Source organism: Mustela nigripes, chromosome 16 (assembly GCF_022355385.1).
Source record: "Mustela nigripes isolate SB6536 chromosome 16, MUSNIG.SB6536, whole genome shotgun sequence".
Taxonomy (NCBI): Eukaryota; Metazoa; Chordata; class Mammalia; order Carnivora; family Mustelidae; genus Mustela; species Mustela nigripes.
Genome location: NC_081572.1, coordinates 42,127,989 through 42,154,002, shown reverse-complemented (window position 1 = coordinate 42,154,002; position 26,014 = coordinate 42,127,989). Strand labels below are relative to the sequence as shown.

General features: G+C 54.8%; 1 protein-coding gene across 4 annotated transcripts in view; it reads left to right on the top strand.

Annotated features, from left to right (window-relative positions):
- Positions 1-2,257: 2,257 nt before the first annotated feature.
- The window catches only part of SEZ6 (seizure related 6 homolog), a 44,653-nt gene continuing 20,896 nt past the window's right edge, over positions 2,258-26,014 (top strand). For all 4 annotated transcript variants that reach the window (XM_059379361.1, XM_059379359.1, XM_059379358.1 and 1 more), the window contains exons 1-3: positions 2,258-2,506; positions 23,548-24,195; positions 24,642-24,775. In XM_059379361.1, coding sequence (XP_059235344.1) covers positions 2,452-2,506; positions 23,548-24,195; positions 24,642-24,775 — 837 coding nt within the window. In that variant the 5' untranslated portion in view covers positions 2,258-2,451. The remainder of the gene's footprint in view (positions 2,507-23,547; positions 24,196-24,641; positions 24,776-26,014) is intronic.

Sequence of the window (26,014 nt, the reverse complement as noted above, 5' to 3'; positions counted from 1 at the left end):
CTCCCTCACCACCCTACCTCCGCTACTCCCACATCATTTATTCACAAATATTTATGAGGCATCTATTAAGTGCCAGGCACATAGTGAGCTAGGTTGGGAATGAAGGAGACAGATATGTTTTGTGCCTTCTAGGAGTTGACAATGAATGGAGAAGACAGACAATTAAGCAACTCTCTCTGAGTTCTGGGCAGAATGGGTCTCTTGGAGGACATAGACAGGGTGCTTGACAAAAACTCTACTGCTTCCCAGTCTGGGCCAGTCTCCACCTCAGCCTAACTGGGAACCCATTTCACAGGGACAACGCTGACCATCTTTAGGAGGGAGAGACAACCCGGGAGCATTATTCTTCCCATAATGCAGTACACACCCATCCTCTGAGCTCAGGGCAGAGTGCTGCATTCTGGGACTTGTAGTTTCCATTGGATTTTCTCCTGAATGCTTACCTTAGTTCAAGCAATAGGGAAGGAGACCTGGCAAGTTCCTGGGTGTCTCCATTTACCCTTCTTGTGAGTAGTGTCCACCCCAGCTGCCTGGAGACAAGCCTCCCACCAGCCTCCAAAACACCGTGAATCATCCTGTCATACAAAGCTCATCCCTGGGTCATGACTCGCCCTCCTTTTCCCAAGCTACTAAGTTCAAATGGGCCAAAAATCAAGGAGAAGGTCAGGAATACCTTTAAAGAGGAAAGAAGGACTCTCATGCCATTTACCAGCATTTCTCCAAACTTCCCTCAGCCACAGAACCTTCTACCTCCCTCTTGTCCTGACAACTTTTTCTCTCTTCTGCACCTTTCCTGGCTTCCTCTCCTCACCTTTGATTCTTTTGTCAACCTTTCCCCCCACACTTCTGCCAATCTTCTGCTACTGTCCTCTTTTTTTCTCAGCTTCTTGAAAAGACTGTCCAAAAATCCTCCATTCCACAAGTCACCTGCCTGCTGCCTGGGATTCTTTATGGAAGTGTTTCGGTTGAAGGTGACTCTCGAGAGCCCACAGCAAGAGGATCTGGAGAGATTGTGATGAGCTGAGCTGGAAGACAGTGGAGGTAGTAAGGATCAAAAGATTCTCTGAGGAATGAGACTTAAGAAGAGAAGTCTTGCCACCTGCTTCCAGGATGAAGTCAGGAAGGGTACTGGACAGTCAATAGGTTCTGAAAGCTTCGGGGAAGAGCCAAGTTCATGTGAAAAGCACTAATAAAAAAGCTGTTCAGCCCTCCTCTTCCTCTATGGGGAATATCATCAGTCACATGGTCATGTCCCACTGTGTCCACTGAGGCTCAAGTGAGCCTGTCTATGGAGCCAGAAACCCCTAAGTCTAAACATCACCCTCAGGGATGACACAGCTCTGACTGCCCTTTCTGCTGCCCTATGACTCATTGGAGCTCCTGAGCCCAAGCAGAGCCATGGAAGTTTATTTTTCCATGTCCTTGAATGGCAGAGCCTCCCTGGCTACTCCCCTGAGCTTCAAGTTTCTATCTAAAATAACCCTAGGGAAAGGCTCCCATCCTCCATGCCTGTCCCATTTTCTCCCCCAGTTCCAGGAAAGTGGGCATGGATAGGCATGAAGGGTCTTTTCTCACTGGCTGTTCTTTGTTTTCTCTGGTCCTGGGGGTGGGGAGTGCATGTTGCCAAAACAGGGTCCTGGAGCTCCTGGGCTGCATGAGGACCGAGAATACTATCTTCAGCTGCCCACAGGTTGGCCCAAGTTGCCTCCTGTGAAGAATGTCTTCCCAGGACGCGAGTACCACTGGCTTTTAACTATAATATCGAATAATTAAGCTTTTCTGTGAGCACAGTTTGCTGCTGATGCAGCTGCCTGGAGCCCTGGCATTTATTGAGCGCAAAGTAATAATTTATTATCTTTTGTATGCTCAAAAGCCATCTTCATTATGAGCCCAAGACGGAGCTGCCACAAGGGCACGCAGGCCTCGCCAGCTGCCTCACTCGAGAACATCTTCCCAGGTCACCCTTGGTGCCCTCAGGTACCAGGATGGGGTGGAGAGAGGTGGAGAGGGGGTTGCTCTCTCATGGAAAATCAGGTGAGGACCCCACTTCCTTGGCAGGCTGTTAATAAGGGAAAGGGTGGCAGGCTTGGCTGGGCGTGGGCAGCACGGAAGGGAGGAGGCCGTGTGCCCACATTGAACAGGGCAGCTCTTCCTCAGAGCGGGCGGTGGCGCGGGAGCCTGTGCTCCCGCCGCTGGGTCTTCTGCGCCTTTGCTTGAGACTTTACGGTAAACGCTCCTCCCGCGCCCCCGCCCCCAGCCCCGCGCGGCGATCCCCGGCGCCGACGCCAGGCGCTGGCCGTGGTGCTGATTCTGTCAGGCGCTGGCGGCGCGGCGGCGGCGGCCCCGCTCCCTCTACCCCGCAGGACCCCGCTGTCCCCCGCGCCTACGCCCCGCCGAGCCCCCCGCTTCCCCGCCGTAGCTCCGACCCGGGGCGCGGCCGCAACCGGCACCATGCGCTCGGTAGCTCTGCTGCTCCTGCCCTCACTGCTGGCGCTCCTGGCTCACGGTAAGGGACCCCGGCGTCCGGCGGCAGGACGGGGGCGGGGGCGGGGTCCCGGGGGTGGGAAGAGAGGACCGTACCGCCGCCCAGCCTCGCGCATCTGGCTGTCCAGCGCAAGCACCGCGCTCTGCCGGCTGCGCTGGCCCCCGCGCCGGCCGAGCCGGGCGGGGCGCGGGCTCCAACCGGCGGGAAGCTGCCGCGGCTCCCGCCATTCGCGCCCGGCCAAGACCTCGCCTTTAATCATCTCCCCGGATCTAATGGGATTTCTCTGCTGCAATTCATCACGCCACCCCCTCCCCTCACACACTCACGCGCTCACCCGCGCGCTACCTCGCCACACTCCAGGCGTCTAGCAGCGCCGGGACGCGTGCAGGAAGGGGGAGAGGGCAAGGGGCGGTGAGTCTGGATGGTCTTGCTGGCCGCCCGTGGTCCCGCCTTCCCTACTGCCCGCCAAACTTCGCTAGACTTTGCTGCCCGTACCGGGGCCCCCCGCGTCCTCACTGCGGAGGGACGGAGCCGGATGGCGGCCGGACCCCGGGGTTGGGAAGTCGTTCACCTCCCTCCGCTTCGCGCAGCCACGCCGGAGTCGGAACCTAGAGTACAATTCCAGGGAGAAACTCGGGGGAGCGGGGCCCCCAGATTCGGCTACTTGCTCTGATGGGCCGCAACGGCTGAGGTCCTGGGCTAGGGACTCTGCACCAGAGCCTCCCTCTCCGAAGTCCTTTCCTTGCACTCTCCGCCTTGCCCACTCCCGGAGCTTTTCCTCCCTCCCGGCCCGCGGACCTGCTCACCCCCCGCCCATCCCACGGCCGCAGACTCGTCGCAGGAGAGCAGGCACCTTACCCTGCTGCCTCCGGCCCTCTGCTCGCAGTCGGGTCTCCAACTTAATTGGTCCCGGGTCGAGGGAAGCTTGGCCTGAAGTGAGCAGCAAGGGAGTGTTAGGGAGAGGATGAAGGTTCTATGCCTCTGGGGAAGGAAGGTTTCCAAGTCTCGACGGGACCTGCGCGGCCCTGGCTCAAACAAACATTCACCAAAGCTACAGACCCCCAGGTCTTTCTTCCACCGCAGCCGGTAGTCTGGTGGGCTCGCCTGCACCTTGCTTGGAATTGGGACCTGCTGTCCCTCAAAGTATATGGTTCATAGCTTCTGATGTAGAGTGGGGAGAAGGTGGGAGTTTCTAATCTACTCGTTGGATCTTTTCAGGCCATGTTGGAGGTCAGGGCAGCGGGGCCAGGCCCAGGCTGGGCCTCTGGATGGCAGTTTTCTGCGCTCTGCGTCCCTAGGGACGCAGAAGCTGCTCTCTGAGACTCCCAGTCTTGGATCCGTGTGGGTGGAAGGGAGCCGGGTGTCCTCGCCCCGCCCCCTGGCTGCCCTCCTCTGTTCCTCCCTTGACGCCTGGTCCTCCCTTGGTGCCCAGAACTCAGAACCTAGTGTTCACGTTGTGGGCTGGAGGGTGGGGGAAAGCAAGGAGACCCCCAAAACCCCACCCTGCTGGGGGCAGGAAGAGGAAGGAAGAAGCCTGCATCCTTGCCCAGCCATCTGAGGATGTCCCTGGGCGTCCGGGACTCCCAGGTCTGGCCACATCTTGCTCTGGACACCTCCCCTGGGGCTCAGAGCCTGTGTCTGAAGCCTCTTTTGCAGGTGTGTGGGTCTGAGTGTGAACGTGTGAACCAGGGCCCAGTGTGTCTGGAATAACAGATCCAACCAAGGATGTCTGCCCCTCCGGAGGTCTGGATGTCGGGTGAGGGCTTAGCAGTGAGCCAGTGAGAAGAGTGTGTAAGGCCGCTAGTGTGCAGCGCAGCCTATGCCAGAGAGCTCCCTGCAGGGCTGGAGTGAGACTGCGGGTCTCCAGGAGGATGGATGGCTGGTGTGGCTGAGAGTTGGAGGACCCCCACTGGGCATAAGTGTGCAAGTGTTGGGAGGAATCTGTCCACTGTGGCCAAGAGTCTGGGTGCCCCCAGCCAGGATCCCTCCTTGACCTAGCTGGACCTCTCCAATGCCAATGGGGCCACATGCCCAAGGGGCTAGGAGTTCACCTGCTGGGCAAGACCTTTATTTTCACTCCCCAAGGGAGAAAAGGAAGCAGCCATGCAGTGCCAGGCATGAGGAGAGGGGACCTGGACCAGAGCAAGCCCTGGCAGGCCCCTCCATCTCTGTGGAGATTCCAGGTCCTAGTGGCTGGGGGACTGAGTTGTCTCATTGAGAGGCAGAGCATTTGGCCATCTCGGGGCTCCTGGGAGCTCCAGCCATGAGAAGGCAGGCCTCGAGCAGTAAAGACCTGGAGTTAGGGTTAGGTGGTACAGCGCAAGGCCTGTGGCCTCAAGATCGCCCCCAGCCCAGAGTTTTGCTCATGCATAAGTTGAGGGACACAGCTCTGGGCAGCCCATGAGATGCCCTGGGACCCGCCCAGAAGTGGCACAAGGGCCCCTGATGTCGGAGGCCTCAGAAGTGGGGTGGGGGGAGGCAGGATAAGATCACCCTGGGCCTGGCTCAACCCCTCTCTGGATCCCACCCCGCAGTTGTACGGTGGGGGGAGGGTGCGGTAATATCGGTCTCTGGTTTGAGGGCCACTGTGGGCCACCGTGATCCTCCTGACCAGAGGATGGTACCCCAGGGATCCTGCCACATGGAGGAAAGCCGTTCTCTGGGAGGGGTGGTGTGTGCCTGGGCCTGCTGTGTCAGTTTAATGATTTTTAATGAGCAATTACCTTTAGTCATTCTCCTAATTTCTGAATATCAATAAAGTTAATTAAACTCTGCGTGTGTGAATGTGGCCTGGGGAGATTGTGAAGGTGGAAGTGGTACAGACTGGGGTGGGGTAGGGTCTCTCCTGGGACAGAGGCTGCCTTGCTGGCCCTGTGACCTTGGACCCAATGCTTCCAGTCTCTAAACTCGGAGGAGAGTGTGTGGCAGAAAGAGGGAGGGAGGGAGGGGACCACAAACAGGGACTGCTCTCTCTGTCAGGAACCAGGGGATGGTGTCTGGGAGGCACGGCTTGAAGGAGGAAGGCGAGAAAGAGGAGGGCTTGGCCTCAGGAATCCCAGTGCGGAAAGGGTTAACAAACCAGGGCTGCTTAAACCTAAAATGGTAATTGCGGTTTCCTGTAGACTCGATGGGAGATGTGGAATTCTAACAGTACATTTCAAAATCTGGGGGCTGCAGCCTAGGCCCAAGCCAGGTCTTGCTCTTTGCCCCAAGTCTGGCACTTTGGGGTCAGGAAGTGGCTGCTGGGGATAAGGCCCCATGGGATGCAGTCACATGTCACTCAGAGCCCCAGAGGTAGCCATGGTACACAAGAGGCTTGCCTAGGCTTCTGAGGAGACTAGAGGACCCAGAGACTAGAAGGGAAGTCTGGGCTGGCTTCTTGCCCCTCCTGGGTCTAGGCTCATCAGGCTTGGCAGGCCTTGGCGGCTCTCCCAGCCTCCTCAGCAGGGTGGCAGCTTAAAATGCCTTGGGGACAATAATGGGGAGTGAGGCGACACAGGGGCTGGGCTTAATTAGAAACTGGGCTTAATTAGAGCTTTCATGCCCCTCCCACCTTGGCTGCCTGAATGCTGGGAGGAATTCTGAATGTCGGCTTCCTTACCCCCTCCCTCCACCCAGACGTAGATGTCCAAGTCCTCCAGCGTGCCCCCTCCCTCCTTGTCCCCATCCCTCCTAGTCCATTTGGTCTGCATGTGCTGGATGATCTCCGCTCAGGGATGTTACGCCCCCACCTGGGCAGAAGTTTCAGAGCTGGGGACCCCACCCCCCCAAACAAGAAAGATGGGAAAGAAGGGATTACTTTAGTGAAGGAACTCTCAGCCCTGATGGTGAAGAGCACAGGCCCCCTGGGTGGCCCAAGGCGCACCTCTGCCCTCTCTGAGTCTCCACTGTCTGGAGCGCTCAACGTACATTTGCACCACCTGATGGTTGCCAAGCCTAGGAGCACATCAGGGCCTCTAAGGGCTTGTCAAGTCATGCAGATTTCTGGGCCCCCAGCTTCCTGGCCTGCTCTGAGGGAGAAAGAGCCAGGATCTAGAAGTAAGAGTCTGGGGAATGGGGGAAACAATGTTGCTAGCCATGGTCAGCAGCTGGGAGGTGTGGGAAAGACAGAGGGGGTCTTCAAGTCCCCTTCCAGACTAATTCCAGCAGGAAGCACCAGGTCTAGGAAGCCCACTCACCCAGCTAGGCCAATCAATCCCCCAAACCATCCATATTCTCAACAGCTTCTGGGCTCTTTCCATTCCTTCTGCATGAAATTCTTTTCCCCTCTTGGGCCACTCTCACTCTATCTCATGCTTTGGGTTTTGCCTTGGTTGGCACTTCCTGCAATTCTTCAGCAGTATTTTTGGTTCTTCAGGGGAAATCTCATCGGACTGGACCTCTGGCCTGGGTCAGGGGTCTCTCGGCCTCCCACCAGCCCCCACTTTCCCTCATCAGGGTACCCATCTTGTTAGGTCTCAAGTGCCCAGCTGCTTGCTGTTTCTCTCCAAGGAGCAAGACTGAGCTCAGAAAGGAGGCAACCAAGTCTGATTTGCTCAGCCCCTCTCTTGGGGCAGTTCCAAGAAGTCCTATTTGGATCAGGTTCAGGGTCAGTAAGGAGAGGTGGGGGCAGAGCAGCGGAGCCTGTGCCTTGAGGCTGCGTTTGCCTAGCAAGTACACTATTTTTACATAGATTGTATGTTAGGATTTTTTTTCCTTTTCCTAACAGTTGGCCAATTATCCCCACTATAAATTATAGCCTTGACTTAGTTTTTTCGTTCCACAAATTATGCTGTCACATCGTCAGCCTGAGGTGGCTTGGGGGTGGGATGCTGATGGCCATTCTGAGAAAGCTCAAGCCTGTCTCCAGCCACCCCTGCTTGTGTCCCCTGTGGCACAGAGCCTGGCATATGACAGACATTAAATACATGTTGAATAACTTCATGAGAGTTGCACGGGCAGACAGCAGTGGAGGAAAGCCCAGAGCCCGGTCTTCTTGATTCCCTCCCACAGCACCTGCCTACCACCTCTGCCAGCTGAGAGAGGTGCCCTGTATGAAATTAAGGACTAATGAAAGGGAGGGGCAACCCCATGTCGTCGGACTTCTCACCATATCTCCCCGTCCATCTCAGCTTCAGACATCCTCACAAAGCTCAGAGGGGCCAGCATGAAACCTTGGGAGCAGCTCTCAGCCTAGCATGTCCTTGAATGGGAAAGTGGGGGCCCGGGGGTCATCTAGTAATTCATGTCCACAGAGCTTTCAGAGTCTAGGTGCCTAGCCTGCCCCAGCTTCCCTCCACCTCTCCTGAGAGAACAGTCCCTAGAGTACCTGTATCCATACTTCTCTCATTCATGCCACAGCCAGGTACTGAAGCATGAGGCTTGGCCCAGAACCCTCATACGAGCCTCTCACGTGCTCTTCTAGTTATTTATTTATTTAACAGAGAGAGAAAGATCACAAGTAGGTAGAGCAGCAGGCAGAGAGAGGGGGAAGCAGGCTCCCGGCTGAGCAGAGAGCCCGATGCAGGGCTCCATCCCAGGACCCTGGATCATGACCTGAGCCAAAGGCAGAGGCTTAACCCACTGAGCCACCCAGGTGCCCCTCACATGCTCTTTCTATTTAATACAAGAGATTAGTTATCCCCACTTTTCAGATGGGAAGACTGAGTTTCAGAGAGATTAAGTCACTGAACTTGGGCTTCACTGCCATTAAGTAGGCTACTCCAAAGTGCCTCCCTGTTTTGCAAAACCTGGCTACAGACAGCACTGTGTCCAGTGCTGCCCAGATGGAGGCAAAGCTTTAGTACAAGCTCATGAGAACCCAGGCGACTATCACTCATTCTCATCACCATGATGACAGCAATACTAGCAAACATTTATTAGGTACCAGCTATGTGCCAGGCACCATACTAACTAAGCGCTTTCCATGCCTTAGCTCGTTTAGTTATCATCCCAACTCTAGATAGAAGTTACTACCTGCATTCCATAGACCAAGTTCAAGCCCATGTGGTTGCACAGAACTGTAAATATCACCTAACTTTCTTCTTGCACATTTCTGATGATGGCAGTGGCTTAGCTTCCTGTCTACTCTCTTCCTTGCTGCTGTAGACTAGGGATATTTTATCTTGCTCAGTTCTTAGTGGCAATGAATCAAACATCCCTTCAGACACTTGGAGCCCAGAGCAGAGGCTAGGAGTCAAGTGAATCTTGGTCTTGGGGACCTTGGTGAATGAGAGGACCAGTTAATCCTGTCTTGGCCTCCAGGCTGCCCCAGCCTAACCCCTCAGCCCCATTGCTGAGGCCCACCCCTCCCCCACCTTCCCCCCAACCGGGCAGGAAAGCCCAAACTTGCCTGAAGCTCAACTCAGCTCCTAGACAGGGCCGGGTGCCAAGCCTGCCCCAGCTTCCCTCCACCTGCCTACCTGCCACCCAGCTGCCAGCCCAGGGAGGGCTTTGGGGAGATCGATGCTGCAGCCGCCGGCAGTGTTGTTGGCCATTGATTGTTGAGATTTCTCGGCGGGCTCTGGAGCAAACAAATCTGCCGCTTCTCCAACAACAACCTGGGTCTCCAGCTTCAGTCTGCAGTCTTGCCGGCAGGCAGGCTGGCAAGAGGGGTGGGGGGAGGGCCGGGGGAGGTCCTGGCTAGTCCCAGCAGGGACAAGGGACTTTGCCAAGAGATGAGAAGAAACTGAGTGGTGATGGGAGGGGAGGGCCATGGAGAGACTGATTGAAGATGCTAGGGTAAACCCCAGACCCCACTCGTGTCTTGTTTGGGCCAACCTCTACAATTTTGCTTAGCCATTTTTCCATTCCTGAAATGCTATCCTGTGTCCCTCTGCTTATTTCTGTTCTCCCACACCCTCTTTTCCTGATCATCCAGCCCAGAGGGCTCTCTGTCCTCTAAAAGCTAAATACCTCCCATTAGGAACCTAGCCTGACAATCCTTCATCCACCCATCCATTCTCCATTCAACAGCCTTCTATCCAGCCCCATCAGGTGTTTGATATGTAGGAATACAACATGATCAACGCCCTAAAGGAACCCAGTTTAGAGGGGGAGCTGCCTTCTTAATGATAAACTCAGCTGTCACTGCCTTCTCAGTTAGACCTGGACCCTCTGATTTTAATGAAATGAGATACAAATGAGATGCCAAACAGCACCTATGTGATCCAACCCCTGGCCTTCGGAAGCACAGGAGATTCCTAGCCAGGGACTGCTCTGGGTCAGTTTCTTGTCTGAGGCTAGAGGGCTCACCTTTTAGGTCTTTGAAGGTCCAGTAAGCCTCTGGGACCCTTAGGGCAGGCCATTGTGGTGCCCTTCATCACAACTCTTCCCATCTTTGCTGGGACTAGGTGTCCCCTAACCCCCAAAAAGAGCAGTTGCAGGGCCCCTCCTGGCAACAAGTCATGTCCATGCTGCAGAATGCAAGCAGTGGGTCTCTCCCTTCCTCCCCCAACCCTCCCACATCCCCTGCCGTCTCCAGGATCCCAGTCAGAATCCTGACATCAACCTCAGCATCTTCCTTGGTCCCCCAATCCTTCCCTCCCCACGGGATCCTCCCTCTACCCTCAGGACCCTCCTTTCAGCTGGTCATTGGGCTGGAAGGACAGAACTGGAGAGCCCCTATGAAAAGTGCCTGAACCACTGAGCACCCCCTCCACACAGATGCTCATTTGCATGCTGTTTTAGCCCCCACCTTTGCATGCTTGCTCCCTATTAAAGGCACAGAAGCAGACCCTGCCTCTCCCCACTCCTAGACCAGATCCCTCCACCCCACCCCCCATTGCTTCTCCCTCCCTCGCAGCACAGCAGCTGAGCACCAGCTCCTTTGTCCCCCAAGCAGCCACCTGCTGAGTGTCTGGCCTGGGTCCCATCAGCCAGCAGGTGCCTAGGGAGTCCCAGAGCCTGGGAGGGGGGCTATCGGGGCAGTGTGGAGAGCCAACTTCTGTCTCAGGGAGGAGGGGACATCCTCTAAGGAATAGCAGAAGAGTGCTCGTCAGCGAACCAGGACCCCCCAGGACTTAAACCCAGTTCTGGCTCTTGCTGGCTGGGTGAGCTTGCGCAATTCACGTCACTTTCCTTTGCCTCCATTTCCTTGGGGGTTCATGGCACCTGTCCCACCTTTCACTGAACATCACGGAGATCAAAGGAAATCAGAGCCAGTGGTGTTGGAAGAAAACCAAAAACCCCACGTGGGGCGGTGTCCTCCGGGATCCGGAGCTGTCCAGCACCAAGAAGGGCTGATTTTCAGATTGTCAGTGGAAGAGCCCAGTGACAGACTGTTAAGGCAGGAATGCGGAGGGAGCACCAGCTGGTCCAGGTCTGACCGGGAAGGTGAGACTAGCAGTACGGAGGGAGGAAGGTTGGATTCAGGGTGCTTCTAAGGGCCTTCGACCCTCACTTGCTGCTCTGATGGACACTGTCTTAGACATCATTTGCATCTAGCAAGGGGATGTGTTCGTGAATTGAAACATCTGGTCCAGCAGCTGGCAGGCCCCCTCCTGTCATGAGGCCCTATTTTCTGGCTGGTTAGAGGAAATGGGGGAAAGAGAGTCACCTTCTTTTGAGGACAGAAGAGCCTCTGGCATCTCCAGGCAAAGGTGTAAAGGTGGGATGAAACAACGCATGCCTGAGAGAGGTCATTTATTTATTTATTTATTTATCCAGCCTCTGCTTCTTCCTCTTCCCTCATTGCCCATTCACTTCTTGCCCATCCCCTGGTAGATCTCCAGTCCTGCCCTGCTGGGTCCTTACCAGCCAGGCCAGGAAGACACCTGCTGCTTAAGTTGAGGTGGTATTCCTGAGACTCAAACCACCTGCGTGGTAGGTACCCTGAGTCTGGTCGCTGTTGCAGCCGTGTCACTGACACTGCCCACTGGCCTTTCCCAACCCTGGGCTTCAAGCAGATGAGACTGGAGAGATCAGAGAAGGAAGACTTAGCCCTCTCAACTCGAAGCGACCACACACCCAATCTGGCAGAGCCCTTGAAGGTCAAAACAAGGTTGAGACAGGAGAGAAGGCTGAAGGGTTGGGGGCAGCAGAGCTGCGTCTCTCTGGTATTCCTGAGGGTCTTGGGAAGAAAAAGCCCCAGATGTGCAAAGAGCTGCATCTGTGTGCCTCTCTGCCTGGCTTGTTCTTCTTTCCCTGGGTGTCCGTGTCCGTGTGTCCCTGCATATGCTTCTATCCCTGCACCGTAGGGCTGTGGTCCTGGTGGAGGCACAAGAGGCCCCAATTGAGGCTGGTGTGTTTCCCTCCCTGCAGCCCCCTCCATTCTTTTCCTCCCCAACCTTGGGCTCCACTGACCCCTCAAGGAGACTTGTAACTGGCGCTGCTGCTGCTATTTTTAGTAGCTCTGCACCCCTCCCCTCCCCCACTCAGCTTGCTGGGGAAGTGGGGAGGATGAGCAGAGCCTGGGGACCCTCACAGTCTGGAATGCTGGGTAGGTAAGGCCCTCTCCCCTCAGTCCTACAAGTCTATGGAGGCAAGGAGAGCCTGGGCTTGTCCGTAGGTTCAGGGCCCATACCCTGGGGCAGATTAGGCTCCATCCCATCTGCTTGGGGCTGGGAGAAGGTCCCAGGCTGTTCTCTCCCTCCCTTCTCCCCAGGCTCCTAAGAGTAGAGCCCAGGTCTCCAGTGACTCTTCCCTAAGCTCTTTGGAAGTAAGGCCAGAATTCCTAGGTCTTCGCCCATAGAAGCTGAAGTCAGAGGGGGGCTCAAAGTGTCGGGAACTTCAGTGTAGGGGGCTAACCTGGACTAGGTGACCTCCCCCCAAGACCCCCATCCCCGATTTCTGGTGCTGCCCTGGCACTTCCCAAAGTGATTTCAGCCCCAGACTCTTGGTGTTCCTGGGTCCCACCCCACCACTGCCTCATCTGCTCTGGAAACTGGCACCAGCTGAAAGGGGCTAGGATACAGCAGTCCAAAGGGCATGAACTAGAGGACGGAGCGGGGAGGCAGCCCCAGCTGGCTTCCTTGGAGTGGGTGCCTGCCCTTTGGGCTCTGAAACGCCCTTTCTTTCTGAGGGCCTTTGTTCCTCTGTCTCTCTTCTGCCTGTCTCTTGAGCTTAGCAGGGCAGGGATAGCCCCAGGTCAGCTTCTGGGGCCCACTAGAGCACTTCCCACCTCTGTCAAGTTCTCTAACTATGGGATGGGGCAAATTAATCAAGCAGTGTGGGTGAATAGGCCAGCAGATCCTGGCACACCATAGGTGCTCAAAAATATTCAATCCCTCCCGGGGTTCTTTTCTCACACCTCCATCCCCCACCTCCCAGCTTGTCTTCCCCCAATGCACATATATATATATATACATATATATATATATATATATATATATATTCATACATAACACAAACACATAATTGCTTGCACATGTGTATGCACATACACACAGCCTAGCCTTCCAAGTTCTCAACAAATACTGACCAACATAGAGAGGTGAGGATCCTGAGCTCCACTGCCATACAGAAGGCAAGTGGTAAGTCAAAAGAGCACAGTGTCCCATGCTGTCAGCCCTCTCCCAACCCCGCACATATACTCCTGCCCAAGTGGTTCCATCAGCTCCTGAGCGTGGGAACTCCCATTAGGAACTTAGCCTGACAATCCTTCATCCACCCATCCATTCTCCTTCCAACAGCCTTCTATCCAACCCCAGCGAAGGTGGGGCTGAGTCTCCACCCAACCTATCCAAAGACTCTAAAACACCAGAGTCCAAGTACTCTATAAAAAAAGAGACGGGGAGCGCCTGGGTGACTAAGTCATTAGGCGTCTGGCTTCTGCTCAGGTCATGATCCCAGGGTCCTGGGATCGAGCCCCACATTGGGCTCCCTGCTCAGCGGGGAGTCTGCTTCTCCTTCTTCCACTCCCCCTGCTTGTGTTCCCTCTCTCTCCATCTCTCTCTCTCTGTCAAATAAATAAATAAAGAAAATCTTTTTTAAAAAGAAAAAAAAAATGGACAGATCCAGAGAAGGCAAGACAAGCTCAAGGTCACACAGCTTGTCAGTAGAGAGAGCCACCTTCATGCTGGAGTCAGAGTTCTGACAAGACCTCACCAGGCTCCTCAGCTTCACAGCTAAGAACAGACACTCAAGTGACTTCTTGGGCAGAGAGTGGCCAGAAGCATACAGCAGCATTAAGGACCAGGACAGCCCAGAGGTCTGGGTTCAGCTCCCTTCCATCCCTAGCCAACTCTCCCAGGCCATCTCCTCTCAGAGGCGGCTCACAAAAGCAGCCACAGGGCCAAAATCACAAGGTCCGGGACATAACTTTGGCCTCTGTGCACAAAACAAGCCTCAAAATCTTCGGGCTACCGCGCTGTTCATTCACTCCATGTCAAACACAGGCCCTGAGAACAACCTCAGTGGTGTTGGCTGTTGAACTTCAGGGAAAGGGCAGCAGCCCAGAGATGCTGGTCTGGAACTCAGGAAGGTACCCACTCTGAGGCCCTGACACCCTGTGGCCAGGTCTCTCTGGGCTGGGCGGCTGGGAGGAACTGTCCATGGTAGGTACATAGAGGGAAGCGGGCAAAAGAAGGAGGGGATAGCTGTTCCTCCTGAGATCAACTCCTGTTCCCCAACTTCACCAGTGGGCTGGGCCGAGCTGGCCCCAGCACAGGCTCCATGGAGAATGCAGCTCCTGCCTTCACAGCCTTCCTCGGCCCAGCTAACATTCCCAAGGTTTTTCATTCAGAGAAATACCTCCCTGCTGCTAACAGCCTGGTGACTGGAGCATTAGAGCTGGGAGAGGGATGACCTGAGTATCCAGCTCAGGGCCAAGTCCCTCCCTTGCCCTGGCCACACTATGTGACATAATCGGGGTGGAGTATGGCAGATTAATGAGTTAACAGGCTGGTGAGGGAGGTGAGGCCACTGGGACTCCAGCAGCTTCCCCCACTCCTCTGGTCTCCCCCAGGGGTGGAGGTCAATTCTATTACCTCTACTCCAGGGCCACCCCCATCCTTTCCCTCTAGGGCCACCCCCATCCTTTCCCCAAGTTCAGTGCCACTTTCCCAGCCCCAAGGAACTGAGGGTGGGCAGGGCTAGGACCCCTGGGTCCCCAGGACCAGCAGGCAGGCAGGAGAGGGGAGTGCAGGGCCACAGGGGAAGGTGGAGCACGCAGCAGGTGACACTGTTCCAGAGGCCTCATTAATCACCTCTCCAGCCCCCAGCTCTGCAGTGGCAAGACCATATTAGATTTTAAATTAGAAAGCAAAGAACATGGCAGTTAGCTGGGAGTTCCCTCTACCCTGGGCCCCTGGTCATAGCCTTAAGGGAGAAAGGGTGCAGTGGGAAGAAGGGAAGAGAGCTGCCCCCCTGCAGTCCAGAGTCCTGTCTCCCCATACCCCTGCACAACTGACCCCTACCCAGCCCACGTACCCAGACCCTTGAGTTGTCCAGGCCACATGGTCCTGGAAAGAGTCAGGTTAGGGTCCAAGAAAAGGGCAGAGTAAAAAGGAGGGAGCACAGTGGCCATCTTGGGGAAAAGTGCATCCTTTCTGGGAGCTAGTGCCTTTTTGAGCTTGAGGACTGTAGGAAGCCAGCCATGTTCCAGGGTGTGCCATCCATGGGCAGGGACAAATAGTAATGACTTACAGCCCATGCATGTGTTTGGATCTGCATACACACACTCACATATACCCCTAGATCCGCACACTCATACACGCATACACAAGCAGCAACCCAGTGTGGTAGAAATTTCAAGCCCAGATGGGGGAACAGGCAGACCCAGTTCAAACCCCTCATTCGCCAGTTTCTTCCACTATGAACTGGGATGATTTACTTTGCTTCTTAGCCTTGGTTCTTTCATATGTAAAGCGGAAAATATTGATTCCAAGCATGAAAGGCTGATGCTCCAGCGGGGGAAGACAGCTCTCTCGAAGGTCCTCGCCTGCCCATAGAGGGTGCTCAGTAACTGTGAGGCCATGGCCTCAAGGTCAGCCAGCTGCTCTGGGGCTGCCCTGGGAGCCCTGTGGAGGGACAGGCCAGGCTCCCTACCCGCTGTGCTAATGACTGGGCAGGGAGTTGCGGCAAGCCAACAAAGCACAAGAGGACATTGTCACTGGACATTCACACACCCTGGTCCCATCCTGGACTGTATCCCAAGAGACCAAGGCTTCCTGGCTTTTGGCCACCCACAAAGCCCTCCCAAACTGGTTCTATCTGTATTTCCAAAATTGCCCATTAAACACCCCACTCCTCAGAACACCAGTGCTCAGCCAAGGTTGGGAAGCCAACAGCACTCATCCTCCCCAAAGGGTGAGTGATGATAGGCCCAGCTCTCATAAGACCTTTTGGAAAATCTGAAGAAGCTCCAGGGCTCCTTGTCATTTCTCCCTGCCAACCCCAGTCCCCAGTTTTCTAAGCTTAAAGGAGGAGAGCAGAGACTGCCATGCCATTTTAACTCTTCTCCAGAACCCCAGCTCTAGACTCTTCCCTTCTGAGAGGTGGTGAAAACTGTGGGAGGTAAGGTTAGGTTTGAGCTACTTTCCGTTATGATAGCAATAACCACATGTGGCTATTTCAATGTAAGTTCGGTTACATGAAATACAATTTAAAATTCAGTCTCTCAGTCTCCCAAACCACATTTCAAGGGCCCAAATCACCATGTGTAGCTACTGGCTACCATATTGGACACACAGATATAAAATGTTTCCCCTCATCACAAAAAGTTCTGTTAGATAGCACTGCCCCAGGGCTGGATCACCCCTGTGTTTGAATCTGATATATTCAAATTAGTCATCTTGCGAACTATGCTCCCTGAGTCCCAGTTTCTCCATCTGTAAAATGGAATAATGAAAGTTCGTAACTCACAGAGTTATTGTGGGAATTGAACAAGTTAATGCTGGTAAAGCCCTTCGAATGGTGCTGGGCATGTGACAAATTTTCAATCAACAGTAACATTCCATATTTTTTTGAAAGATTTTATTTATTTATTTCACAGAAAGAGAGAGATCACAAGTAGCCAGAGAGGCAGGCAGAGACGGGGGTGAAGCAGGCTCCATGCTGAGCAGAGAGCCCGATGCAGGGCTTGATCCCAGGACCCTGGGATCATGACCTGACCTGAAGGCAGAGGCTTTAAAGCCACTGAACCACCCAGGCACCCCAACATTCCATATTTTTATTCACAAAGTCCTCTTTAGCTCAGTGGATCTTGGGAGGTGAGATCTGCCAGGGTCCTCGGATACTTCTCCCATTTTACCAGTGGGGAGATGGAGACTCGGGTTTGGGAAGCGATTTGTGCAGGGGACCCCAGCCTGTTAGGGACTGGACCAGGACCAGGTGGGCTGACTCCTGGCTGGTGGTCTCTACTTACCCCCACACCTGCTCTCTCCATCTAGCAAGAAGACCCCAACCTTGAGATGCCAAAGCCCAGGGTTATCCACCACCCCAACCCACGATGCTGGGAGACAAATCTACCCCTGGCAGCTTAGGAAGTAGTGAGCTCTCTGTCCCCAGAGGTATGCCCAGAGATGGTACACAGCCCCAGAAGTTTTAGAGAGTTTATTCTTCAGAGCGGTTGGGCAAGATGCTCCCTGAGCCCCAACATCCTGATCCCCAGCCCTGCTCCAAGTTTTCTGCGTCACCTGGGAAAGCCCTTTGGACTCAGGTTCCTCTTGTATTAATGAGGGAGGGATGAGATGTTCACAGAGGCTCCGTGGGCTCAGATTCTGGGGATCAGTGTCTTCCCTGCCTGGGGCCTGGCCAATAAGGGGTGCCTCTATTCATATCTGCACTCCAGATTTTACTGGACTGCCAGGGGTTGACCAAGAGAGGGTAGTAGGAGGGTGTGATGAGAAGGTGAACGGTGGCAGAGAAGAAGAGAGTGGTCTGGGACTGGGCGGCCCACTAGCTTGTGTCAGCAGACACTCTTCCTCAATTGCCAGTTGGGGCTGTGCTGGGGAACTGCCAAGGGATGGCTGCCCATCTTTTCCCTGTAGGACCCGCCCCTGCCCGCCTCTGCCCTCCCCTGCCCACCCCTGCTGGACAAAGGCCAGGCACTTTGGGGAGAAGGGAGCCTTCCAAGTATGCAGACAGGCAGAATCCTTGAGCCCACCCTTCACTGTGCCAAGCACCAGGGGTCAGCATTTGTGGGCAGAGATGTGGGAAGAGAGAGGCCTTGTGCTGGACCCTTGCTCACAGACCCAATCAGTACATGTGCGGAGCATCCCCCGCCAGGAAGTCCCCCCCACCCAGGAGGTCAGAGGTGGGAGCTATTGTGACCCATTTGGCCAGCACCGATGGCTCCCCAGAAGGGGGATAGGAGCTGGGCCTAGTAGGATGGGGAGGGTTTGAAGAGACAAAGGAAGAGTGAGCAAATGGGGCAGAAGGAAGAAGGCATCTGTTCTAGCTGAGAAGGTCCCTTTGAGTGTATCTCTGTGTCCGCTCTAACCACTGTCCCCATGGGAAACCATGGGGACTTCCTTCCCCATCGCCCCAAACTGTGGGGCTCCCATGACAAGTGCCCTAAGATAGTGGGGCCAGGCTACTAGAAAGACAGTCCGGAGGCCCCAGGGAGAGAGTGGACAGAGATGAGCTATGGAGCTGTCCAGCTCGGAGTTCCAGTCATTAGACGCAAGACCTTAGATGTGTTACTTAACCTCTCTGGACTTGGGAGTCTTTATCTCTGGGGATAATGATACAAACCTCCTTAGAGGAAGGGGAGGAGGAGTATGGCACGTGAAGGTACTGGGTCAACACTGAGTCCTGACAGCTATCCGGCTCCAGATGAGGCCGAATGTGTCCATTCAGGCTCTGCCATGTCTTCTGGGTGACCTTGGAGAACCACACTCCCGCTCTGGGCCTCAGTTTCCCCATTTGTCACATGGGGTTTATATCGCCTTTCCTGTTAATACAAGTAATCAGACAGCAGCAAACCGACCTCAGATGTGGGGATAGTGGCTGTAAATACCACAGGAGCACATAGAATCAAATCAGAAGCCTCCAGAACTGGACCTCAGGCCTCAGGGGCCCTATGTGGCCCTGCTAGTTTCTAGCTGGGGTCTCTTATTTCAGGCGGCAGGCCTGGGCCCAGTAGTACTGTCACTATGGAGACCAGGCTGCCGCTCTGGGGGCCCAGGCTCTCTCACTCTCAGAACCTCTCTTCCCTCCCTTGGGCTCTGGGATAATGAGGGTCTGCAGGGGCCAGGCCCTCACTAATCCCCTATTAAAAGTTGAAAGGGGCCAGGGAACCTCCAGAATAAACTCATTAACTTTTATGGGATAATAAATGTATCCCATTAAATTCTCATTCTTATGCTGGGCCAGCTTAACCTCCAGAACCCAGAGGGGTGGGCTCCCTGCCCACTGTATCCCCAGGCACCCCTGTATACCCACCTGCTGTCAAGCTCTCCCCTCCCCCACAACCCCAGCTGGGAGCCACTGCTACCACAAAGAAGGGATCAAGGCTGACCTCAGCTCAGAACTCTGGGCTCCCCTCCCTGTGCCCTCTTTGGCTTCCTCCTTAGGAGGCCAGCAACTGTGGCCCTCTGCAGGAACTACCGGAGTGACAGGGGCCCCTTCTGCCCTTGCAGAGAACCGGGTGGGGCTGGCAGATGGGAGCAGAGGCCTGTCTCTAGATGGCCCTCACCAAACCCAGACGTCACCACTCCACAGAGGGAGAGACCGAGGCCCAAGCGGGCAGCCCCCTGCCCAGGTCACGGAGGCAGTGAGGCATATGGATTTGGGATTGGAACCTGAAGTTTTCCAGCTTGGCTGGTGCAGAAAGATTTGCAGAAACAATAGCACCAATTGGGGCAGCCCAGCTGGTCCTGAGGGGGCATCTGGAGTCTGTTCCAGGCATGCAGCAGGTGCTCCAGGCAGGGCCACTCCACTGTGACCCCAATCCTTCCATCACTCCCTCCACAGACCAATTCCACAGCCCACGAGCACTGTAAACCCTTGGCAGCCTCCTGGGCCTCCGCGCACCTCAGTTTCCCCATCTATAAGACAAGGACGATAATGCCTACCTGGTTGGATGCTGTGAAGAAAAGTCCCCAGTCTTTCCAGCTTCCCCTAGGCAGAGGCTAGACAACCCCTCACCCCGCCCCCACATCCAATCAGAGGCTGCCCGGTGTGGATCACCCGACTCCCGTTTCTCCCCTTACCAAGCTGGGTCCTGGGGAGGAATGGCCAGGCAGGTGGCCTTCCCCGGGAGGCCCAGTCTGGGCCTGGGGAAGGGGAGGGGCCTCCAATCCCAAGAGGGGCCACGGTTGGGGGGTGGGGGTGGCACGGGCTGGGAGGCGGGAGCGGGAGAGAATCCACCGGGGAGGCATCCTGAATGGCTCATTAGTGCCGATGAAAGCCTTTTTTCATTTCGTCTAAATACTTTAAACAGGGCTCCCTCCGATGTCTATTTGCATAGCTTAAGAGCTAATGCGGGGGGAGGGCCCAGGCGGCGGCAGGGCCACGCCGGGGCGGAGGGCTGCCGGGGAGTTCCGGGGCTCCTCCGGGGTGGGGATGGCGGTGGCGGGGAGGAAAAGGGTGTTTCCCCGGACCCACCCCTCATAAAGGAAGAGGCCCCAGGCCCTGCATCCCTCCTGGAGAAGAGGAGAGAGGAGCAGCCCTGGGAGTGCTTTTGGGCCTTCCTGCACCAGGCAGAGCAGACAGGTGGGGAGACCTTGGGGGAACCCATCCACGTCCTACACGGGGGCCTTAGACGCAGCTGCCCTTTGCTTGACAGAGGCAGTAATATCCTCATTTAAAGATGAGGATGCTGACACGCTCGGGGTCAACACATTCTCTCTGACAGCAGAGGCCTCATCTATAGCTGTCCTCTCCTCACCCCAGGCCTGCCTCAATGTTGCCCCAATGGTGGGGGGTGCTGCCTGCCCTTTTGAGTCCCTGTAGCCTCAAAAGCTCTGAGAGGCAGCTTTCCTGGGCTGACATTTGAACACAGGGGTGCCTGCCCCTGCCCCTGCCCCTGCCCCTGCCCAGAGAAACCAGTGTTAAGGGTTTCTGATTTGGGGTCCAGACTCAGATGTGGTTTGGGCACTGGGTGGGTGCTCTCTGGGTCCCAGCCAGGAGGCTTCCTGAGAGTCCGGACCAGGTCAGGCTCAACTCAGGGTCCAGATACTAGAAATTCTGATCCCAGCTCTACTTCCAGATTGCATGAGACCTTGGACAAGTCTATTCTCTCTCTGAGCCTTAGTCACTCAGGCTGGCTAGGGGGGTTCTCTACTGGACAGCTCCTCTCTCCTCCTGTGAGACAGGCTAGTATCCTGGGAAGACTAAGCAAAGGTTCAAACCCCAGCTCCACCACTGTATGACCCAACGAGTCCTTACCCCACCTATCTGGGCTTCAGGTTCTTTGTAATTCCCATCTCCAGAGTTGCAATGTCAATGATATAATACAAGATCTGAGAACAGCCTGACTGAGCATGTGGGTCCCTGCCATCCCTTTCACTATGCCCAACATCACATGCTCCCTCTCTGTCAATCTCTGTACCTTTGAACTCAGCGCCAGCGGAGAACCTAGGGAGCCTGGTGGCAGGGAGGGCAGGTCACAGGGCCTCAAACTTCCATCAGAATCACCCAAGATATCCGGAGATGCCCTGTCCCCAGAAATGGCTTGTCTTCTGGAGATTATCTTACCTCTCTGACAGTGGGTAGCACCCTCCGGGACCAAGTGGCAGCTGATTACGGAATCAATTTGCTCCTTTGATATGCTATCTCGATCCCATTTAACCAAGAGCTCAGTCCCCCCAGATAACACAGTCAGTGCAATTGACAGTGACATGGGAGGTGCCCATTAGCTCTGCTCCATTGCCCAGCACCCACCTGGCAGCCAGCGGGAGGAGCTCTGCCCGCTGCGCTGTCTTCCTGAGGCAGAGGATCTCCTTGCCCTCCCTCCCCAAGGGAAGAATCCCACAGGTACCTACCCTGGGAGCCACAGGCCACATCTCTTAGGGGGCAATCCTGGAAAGAGACACTTGGTCTTCAGTCTATGCGATGAGAAAGGCTCCTCTTCCTTGTACTAGGCTAAGATCAGTCTCTATTCACCTGGCAAAGACCGTGTGACATCTGGGAGGTGGGCAAAGAGAGGAACCATGTCCTGGCATGTCATAGCCACTGCTCAGACCCTCTATTGATGACTCAAATGAATGACGCAGGGCCACTGGGAGATCATGTGCTCCAGAGGGTATGAGCCTGCCTGGGCGCTGTGTTGTTGGTGACTGGCACAGAATGCCAAGGCACAGATGGGCTGCTTTGCTGGGCATCTCAGGAGATGCAATTGGTCCTGTTTTCTTGGTGCTTTGGGGCATCAAGACCCCTCTGACCCAAAGCAATGGAGAGCCAGCCCTCTGACCTCCACCCACCTCTCCCACCCCATCTCTTCCCTCCTCCCCTTTGTCTGACACATCAGAGCTGCTATGGACTCCTGAACAGAATGTAGGCCATCTGCCACTTCCTTGTGCCTGCCAATCCATGGGGTGTGTGTGAGTCTGTGAAATGACAGCCCCACCATCAGACATTCAGAGTAACCAACCTTCTTCTTGCAAACTGTTAACGCCCTGGCTGTGTCTCCCGTCAAGTGCTCATGCAGCCATTTTGAGAGCTGTTAGGATCAGAATCCCCTCCCAGCCTTCTCAGGCAGGCAAAATTCTACAGGAGCTGAATCTGGAGCCAGCATCCATTGACCTTTTCCCGGCAGATGAGGAGCTGGAGAGCCTAGTGGGCCACAAGCAGAATAGGCATCATCTGTCCAGATATGGGGTTGTAAAAGTCAAAATAATTAATGGCAGAGCAATCTGTACCTCGAACCAGCAAGAGCAACTAAGTTTCATCTTCCAGAGCCTATCTAATTGACTGGTAGTGGCTGCTTGGATAATTGTGTTGAGAAGGATTCTGAAGTCCCATGTGGCTCAGCAAGAAATACCCAAAATTGGTTAACAGTGTCTGCCATGGATTAGGACTAACTATTCTATCCCTGCTTTGGCTAGTAACACAGGAAAGATAATGGGGGGAGGGCGGAGAAAGAAAGATAATGGGAATTCAGAAAGATGTGTCAAATGAGGAAAAGTAATATCAGTTAATCCTCAGTTAATCCTAAAAATGAAACCCTGGTTTACAGATGAGTAGACGAAGTTTCAGAGAGTTTAGGTTATTTGCTTGAGGTCACACAACCCGGAAGTGGAATGGATTTGGGATTTGAAGCCACACAGGCTTTACTCTAGAGCTTGTCTCTTCCCCCCTCTATTCACATCACTGTTCTAAAAGGATTTAAAAATAAAAAAAGATAAATGACTGAGAAGTGAGAGAAATAGGACATAATGGGACCCTAACAAAGATGTCGTGTACCCATGAGGGAATCTAAAACAAAACCCCAGGGCTCCTGGATGGCTTAATCAGTTAAGTATCTGCCTTCGGCTCCGGTCATGATCCTGGAGTCCCGGGGTTGAGTCCCACATCAGGCTTCCTCCTTGGCAGGGAGTCTGATTCTCCTTCTTCCCCTCACGCCACCGGTATTCCCACTCTCTCTCTCAAATAAATAAATAAAATGAAGGGAAAAAATTGAAAATGAAACAAAACCCCAAATATATGAAACATTTCCTGAGACTAATGACCAGCAGCTTCACTGAGAATAGAAAATGAACTTGAATGACCTATAATCTCAGCAGAAAAGTCACTGTGGTGGGGCCTGGCCTTCTTGGTAAGGGTCTTACCTCAGGGCTTCAACTCACTGGTTGAAGCCACTTCCTTTCTTTGGCCTGTCTCTTCATCTATTAAATGAGACCCCGATTAGGTGTGGCAAATATTTCTCTCTCATGTCAGTCTAAGGTGGCAAGCATGGCTGCCCAGAGTGTTGTGTTGAGAAGGATTCTGAGGCCAAATCTGAGAAGAGCAGGAACTCATGGCGAGATAAATCAGTAACGTCTGTCTACCTCTGGTGTTGGAGGAGAAAGGATATCTCATGAGACATCCTGGAAATAGATGATATCATCTCATTCCCCGGTCTTGGATTCTAGAGCTCCTGGTTCTCAACAGATCGTAGGATCTCAACAAATCATAGTGTCTCCTACGATTTGGATGGGCTGTGGTGCCCCTCCCTGTGGGGGAGGGGGAGAATCTCTGATCATGCGTTATTATTTCAGGACTCTCCTCAGAGACCCCAACCACGGGGGACGGGCAGGCCCCAGGCATCGAGGAGACAGACGGGGAGCTGACTGTGGCCCCCACACCTGAGCAGCCAGAACGAGGCGTCCACTTCGTCACAACAGCCCCTACACTGAAGCTGCTCAACCACCACCCACTGCTCGAGGAATTCTTACAAGAAGGGCTGGAGGGTGGCGAGGAGGGGCTGAGGCCAGCACTGCCTTTCCAGCCTGACCCACCAACACCGTTCACCCCGAGTCCCCTTCCCCGCCTGACCAACCAGGACAGCCGCCCTGTCTTCACCAGCCCCACTCCGGCCATGGCTGCAGCTCCCACTCACCCCCAGGCCAGAGAAAGACCCTGGAGCCGGGAGTCTGAGCCCCCCGTACATCATATCACAGCTCCCCTACCTCCCGTACCCAGCCTGGGTTCCGGGGAAAGGCCTAATACTACACCCCCCAGCAGAGCCTGGACCCCGACCCAAGAGGGTCCTGGAGATATGGGCAGACCATGGGCTCCAGAGGTCAAGTCCCAGACCCTGGGGCTTGGGGTGGAGGGAGCCATCACGACCTCCACGGCTTCAGGGGACGATGAGGAGACCACCACCACCATTGTCACCACCACCATCACCACCGTCCAGCCACCAGGTCAGCTCCCCGCTGGCTTAGAGATCTGGAAATGGGTATGGGGGAACGGCGGGGCCCCTGTAGTCCCCTGCCCCTGTCACTATGCCAGCCTGCCTTGCCCTTTGGCACCAAGGGCCAGCCTGCAGTAGGCAAGTGGATGGGAACCAGATGGCCTGGGTTCTAATCCGGATCTGAAGGAATGACAACAGACCCTAGGAATTTTGCTGAACTTCGCTGAGACTCATCTGTAAAACGGTGATAAGACCTACCTCATTGAGCCACTGTGATAACTGAGATAAAATTGCACCTAGTAGGTGCTCAAAGGTGGTCCCCTTCTTTCAACAGGGAAATAGGTGCCCCAAGAGCTGGGCTTCACCATACACACACACACACACACAATGGTCAGTTTTAGTTGAACCAACACCCTCAGAGCTGGGCTTAGCCTTGTGTTTCCTCCTGCCTCCCAGGCCCTTGTAGCTGGAATTTCTCAGGCCCGGAGGGCTCTCTGGACTCCCCCACGGCCCCCAGCTCACCTACAGATGTCGGCCTGGACTGTTTCTACTACATTTCCGTCTACCCCGGCTACGGTGTAGAAATCAAGGTAAGCAACCTGGCTCCCACCGGGACAAAGCTGGGACTAGTGTGTTATTTTTCCAGAAACGTGCTGGCCACTGGCCGAGGTGAGGTTGCTCAGCGGCATGGTTGGCCTAGAGCTGGGGCTGGGCCTAAAACTTGGTCAGCTTCTGCCCTGTGCTCTAGAGAGGGAAGAGCTTCTGTTCCCAAGGGCTTCATCAGGAGCTCAGGAGAGTTTAAGGAGGGGCTCAACTCTTGGATGAGCAGAGGAGTGTGTGAGGGTCTGAATTTATGTGGTTGGGGGAGCATGAATGTAGGGCTCCATGGTTGGGCCTGAAAGAGCCAGGGGGCCTCATTGACTGACTTACGCACTCACTCATTCCTTCAGCAAATACTCCCTGAGCAGCTCCTCTGGGCCAGGCCCAGTGCTGGCTCCTGGGGTGCAGAGCTGGGGAAGATAGACATGGCACACCATCAGAGAGAACCATCTGGTGGGCAAGTCAGACCCACAGCCCCAGCTTCCTTCCCGCTGCCTCCCTGGGCCATCTCATCCTTCCCTTGGGATTAAGACTCTCTCTTGCTCCTCAACCCTGAGCCTGCCGGTCCTCCTGGATGTCCCATAGGCTCTTCCACCTCCACGAGCCTCAAAGCTAACTCTTCCCTTTTGCTCCCCTAAACCTGCTTGCCAAACACCACTCCTGACCTCAGAGATGGACACCCCAACCCTTCAGAAACAGGGAGCAGGGCTGCCACCATGCAATATGGATGGCGCCTGGAGGCCAGCTTGGCCCCTCTTTCTTCCTCTTCCCTGAGTCCCATCAACTGGTGTCTCCATTCTATCATGACGTTCCCCAAAACTCAGATCTGCCGGCTTCTCCCGTCCATCCCACCACCACCATGTGGTCCAGCCTCCATCATCCCTCCCCCAGGTGAAGCAGTGGCTGCCTCACTGGTCACCCCACTCTTGCCTGCCCCCACTGTCTTCCCCCTCCACTGTAGTCACTTTTCTTTTATTATCTTTTTTTTTTTTTAATTATATAAGTAAGCTCTTCCGCCCAACGTGGCACTTGAACTCATGACCGCAAGATCAAGAGTCGCATGTTCTATAGACTGAGCCAGCCAGGCGCCCCTCCACTGCAGTCATTTTCCCATATGAAGACAGTCCTCCCCTCCACACCTCCCCAGAGGCCTCTGAATGGAGGCCAGTCCCTCCAGCCCATGTCCAACCACTCCCTCCCTCATTGTCTCCCTGACCCTTTGCATTGAC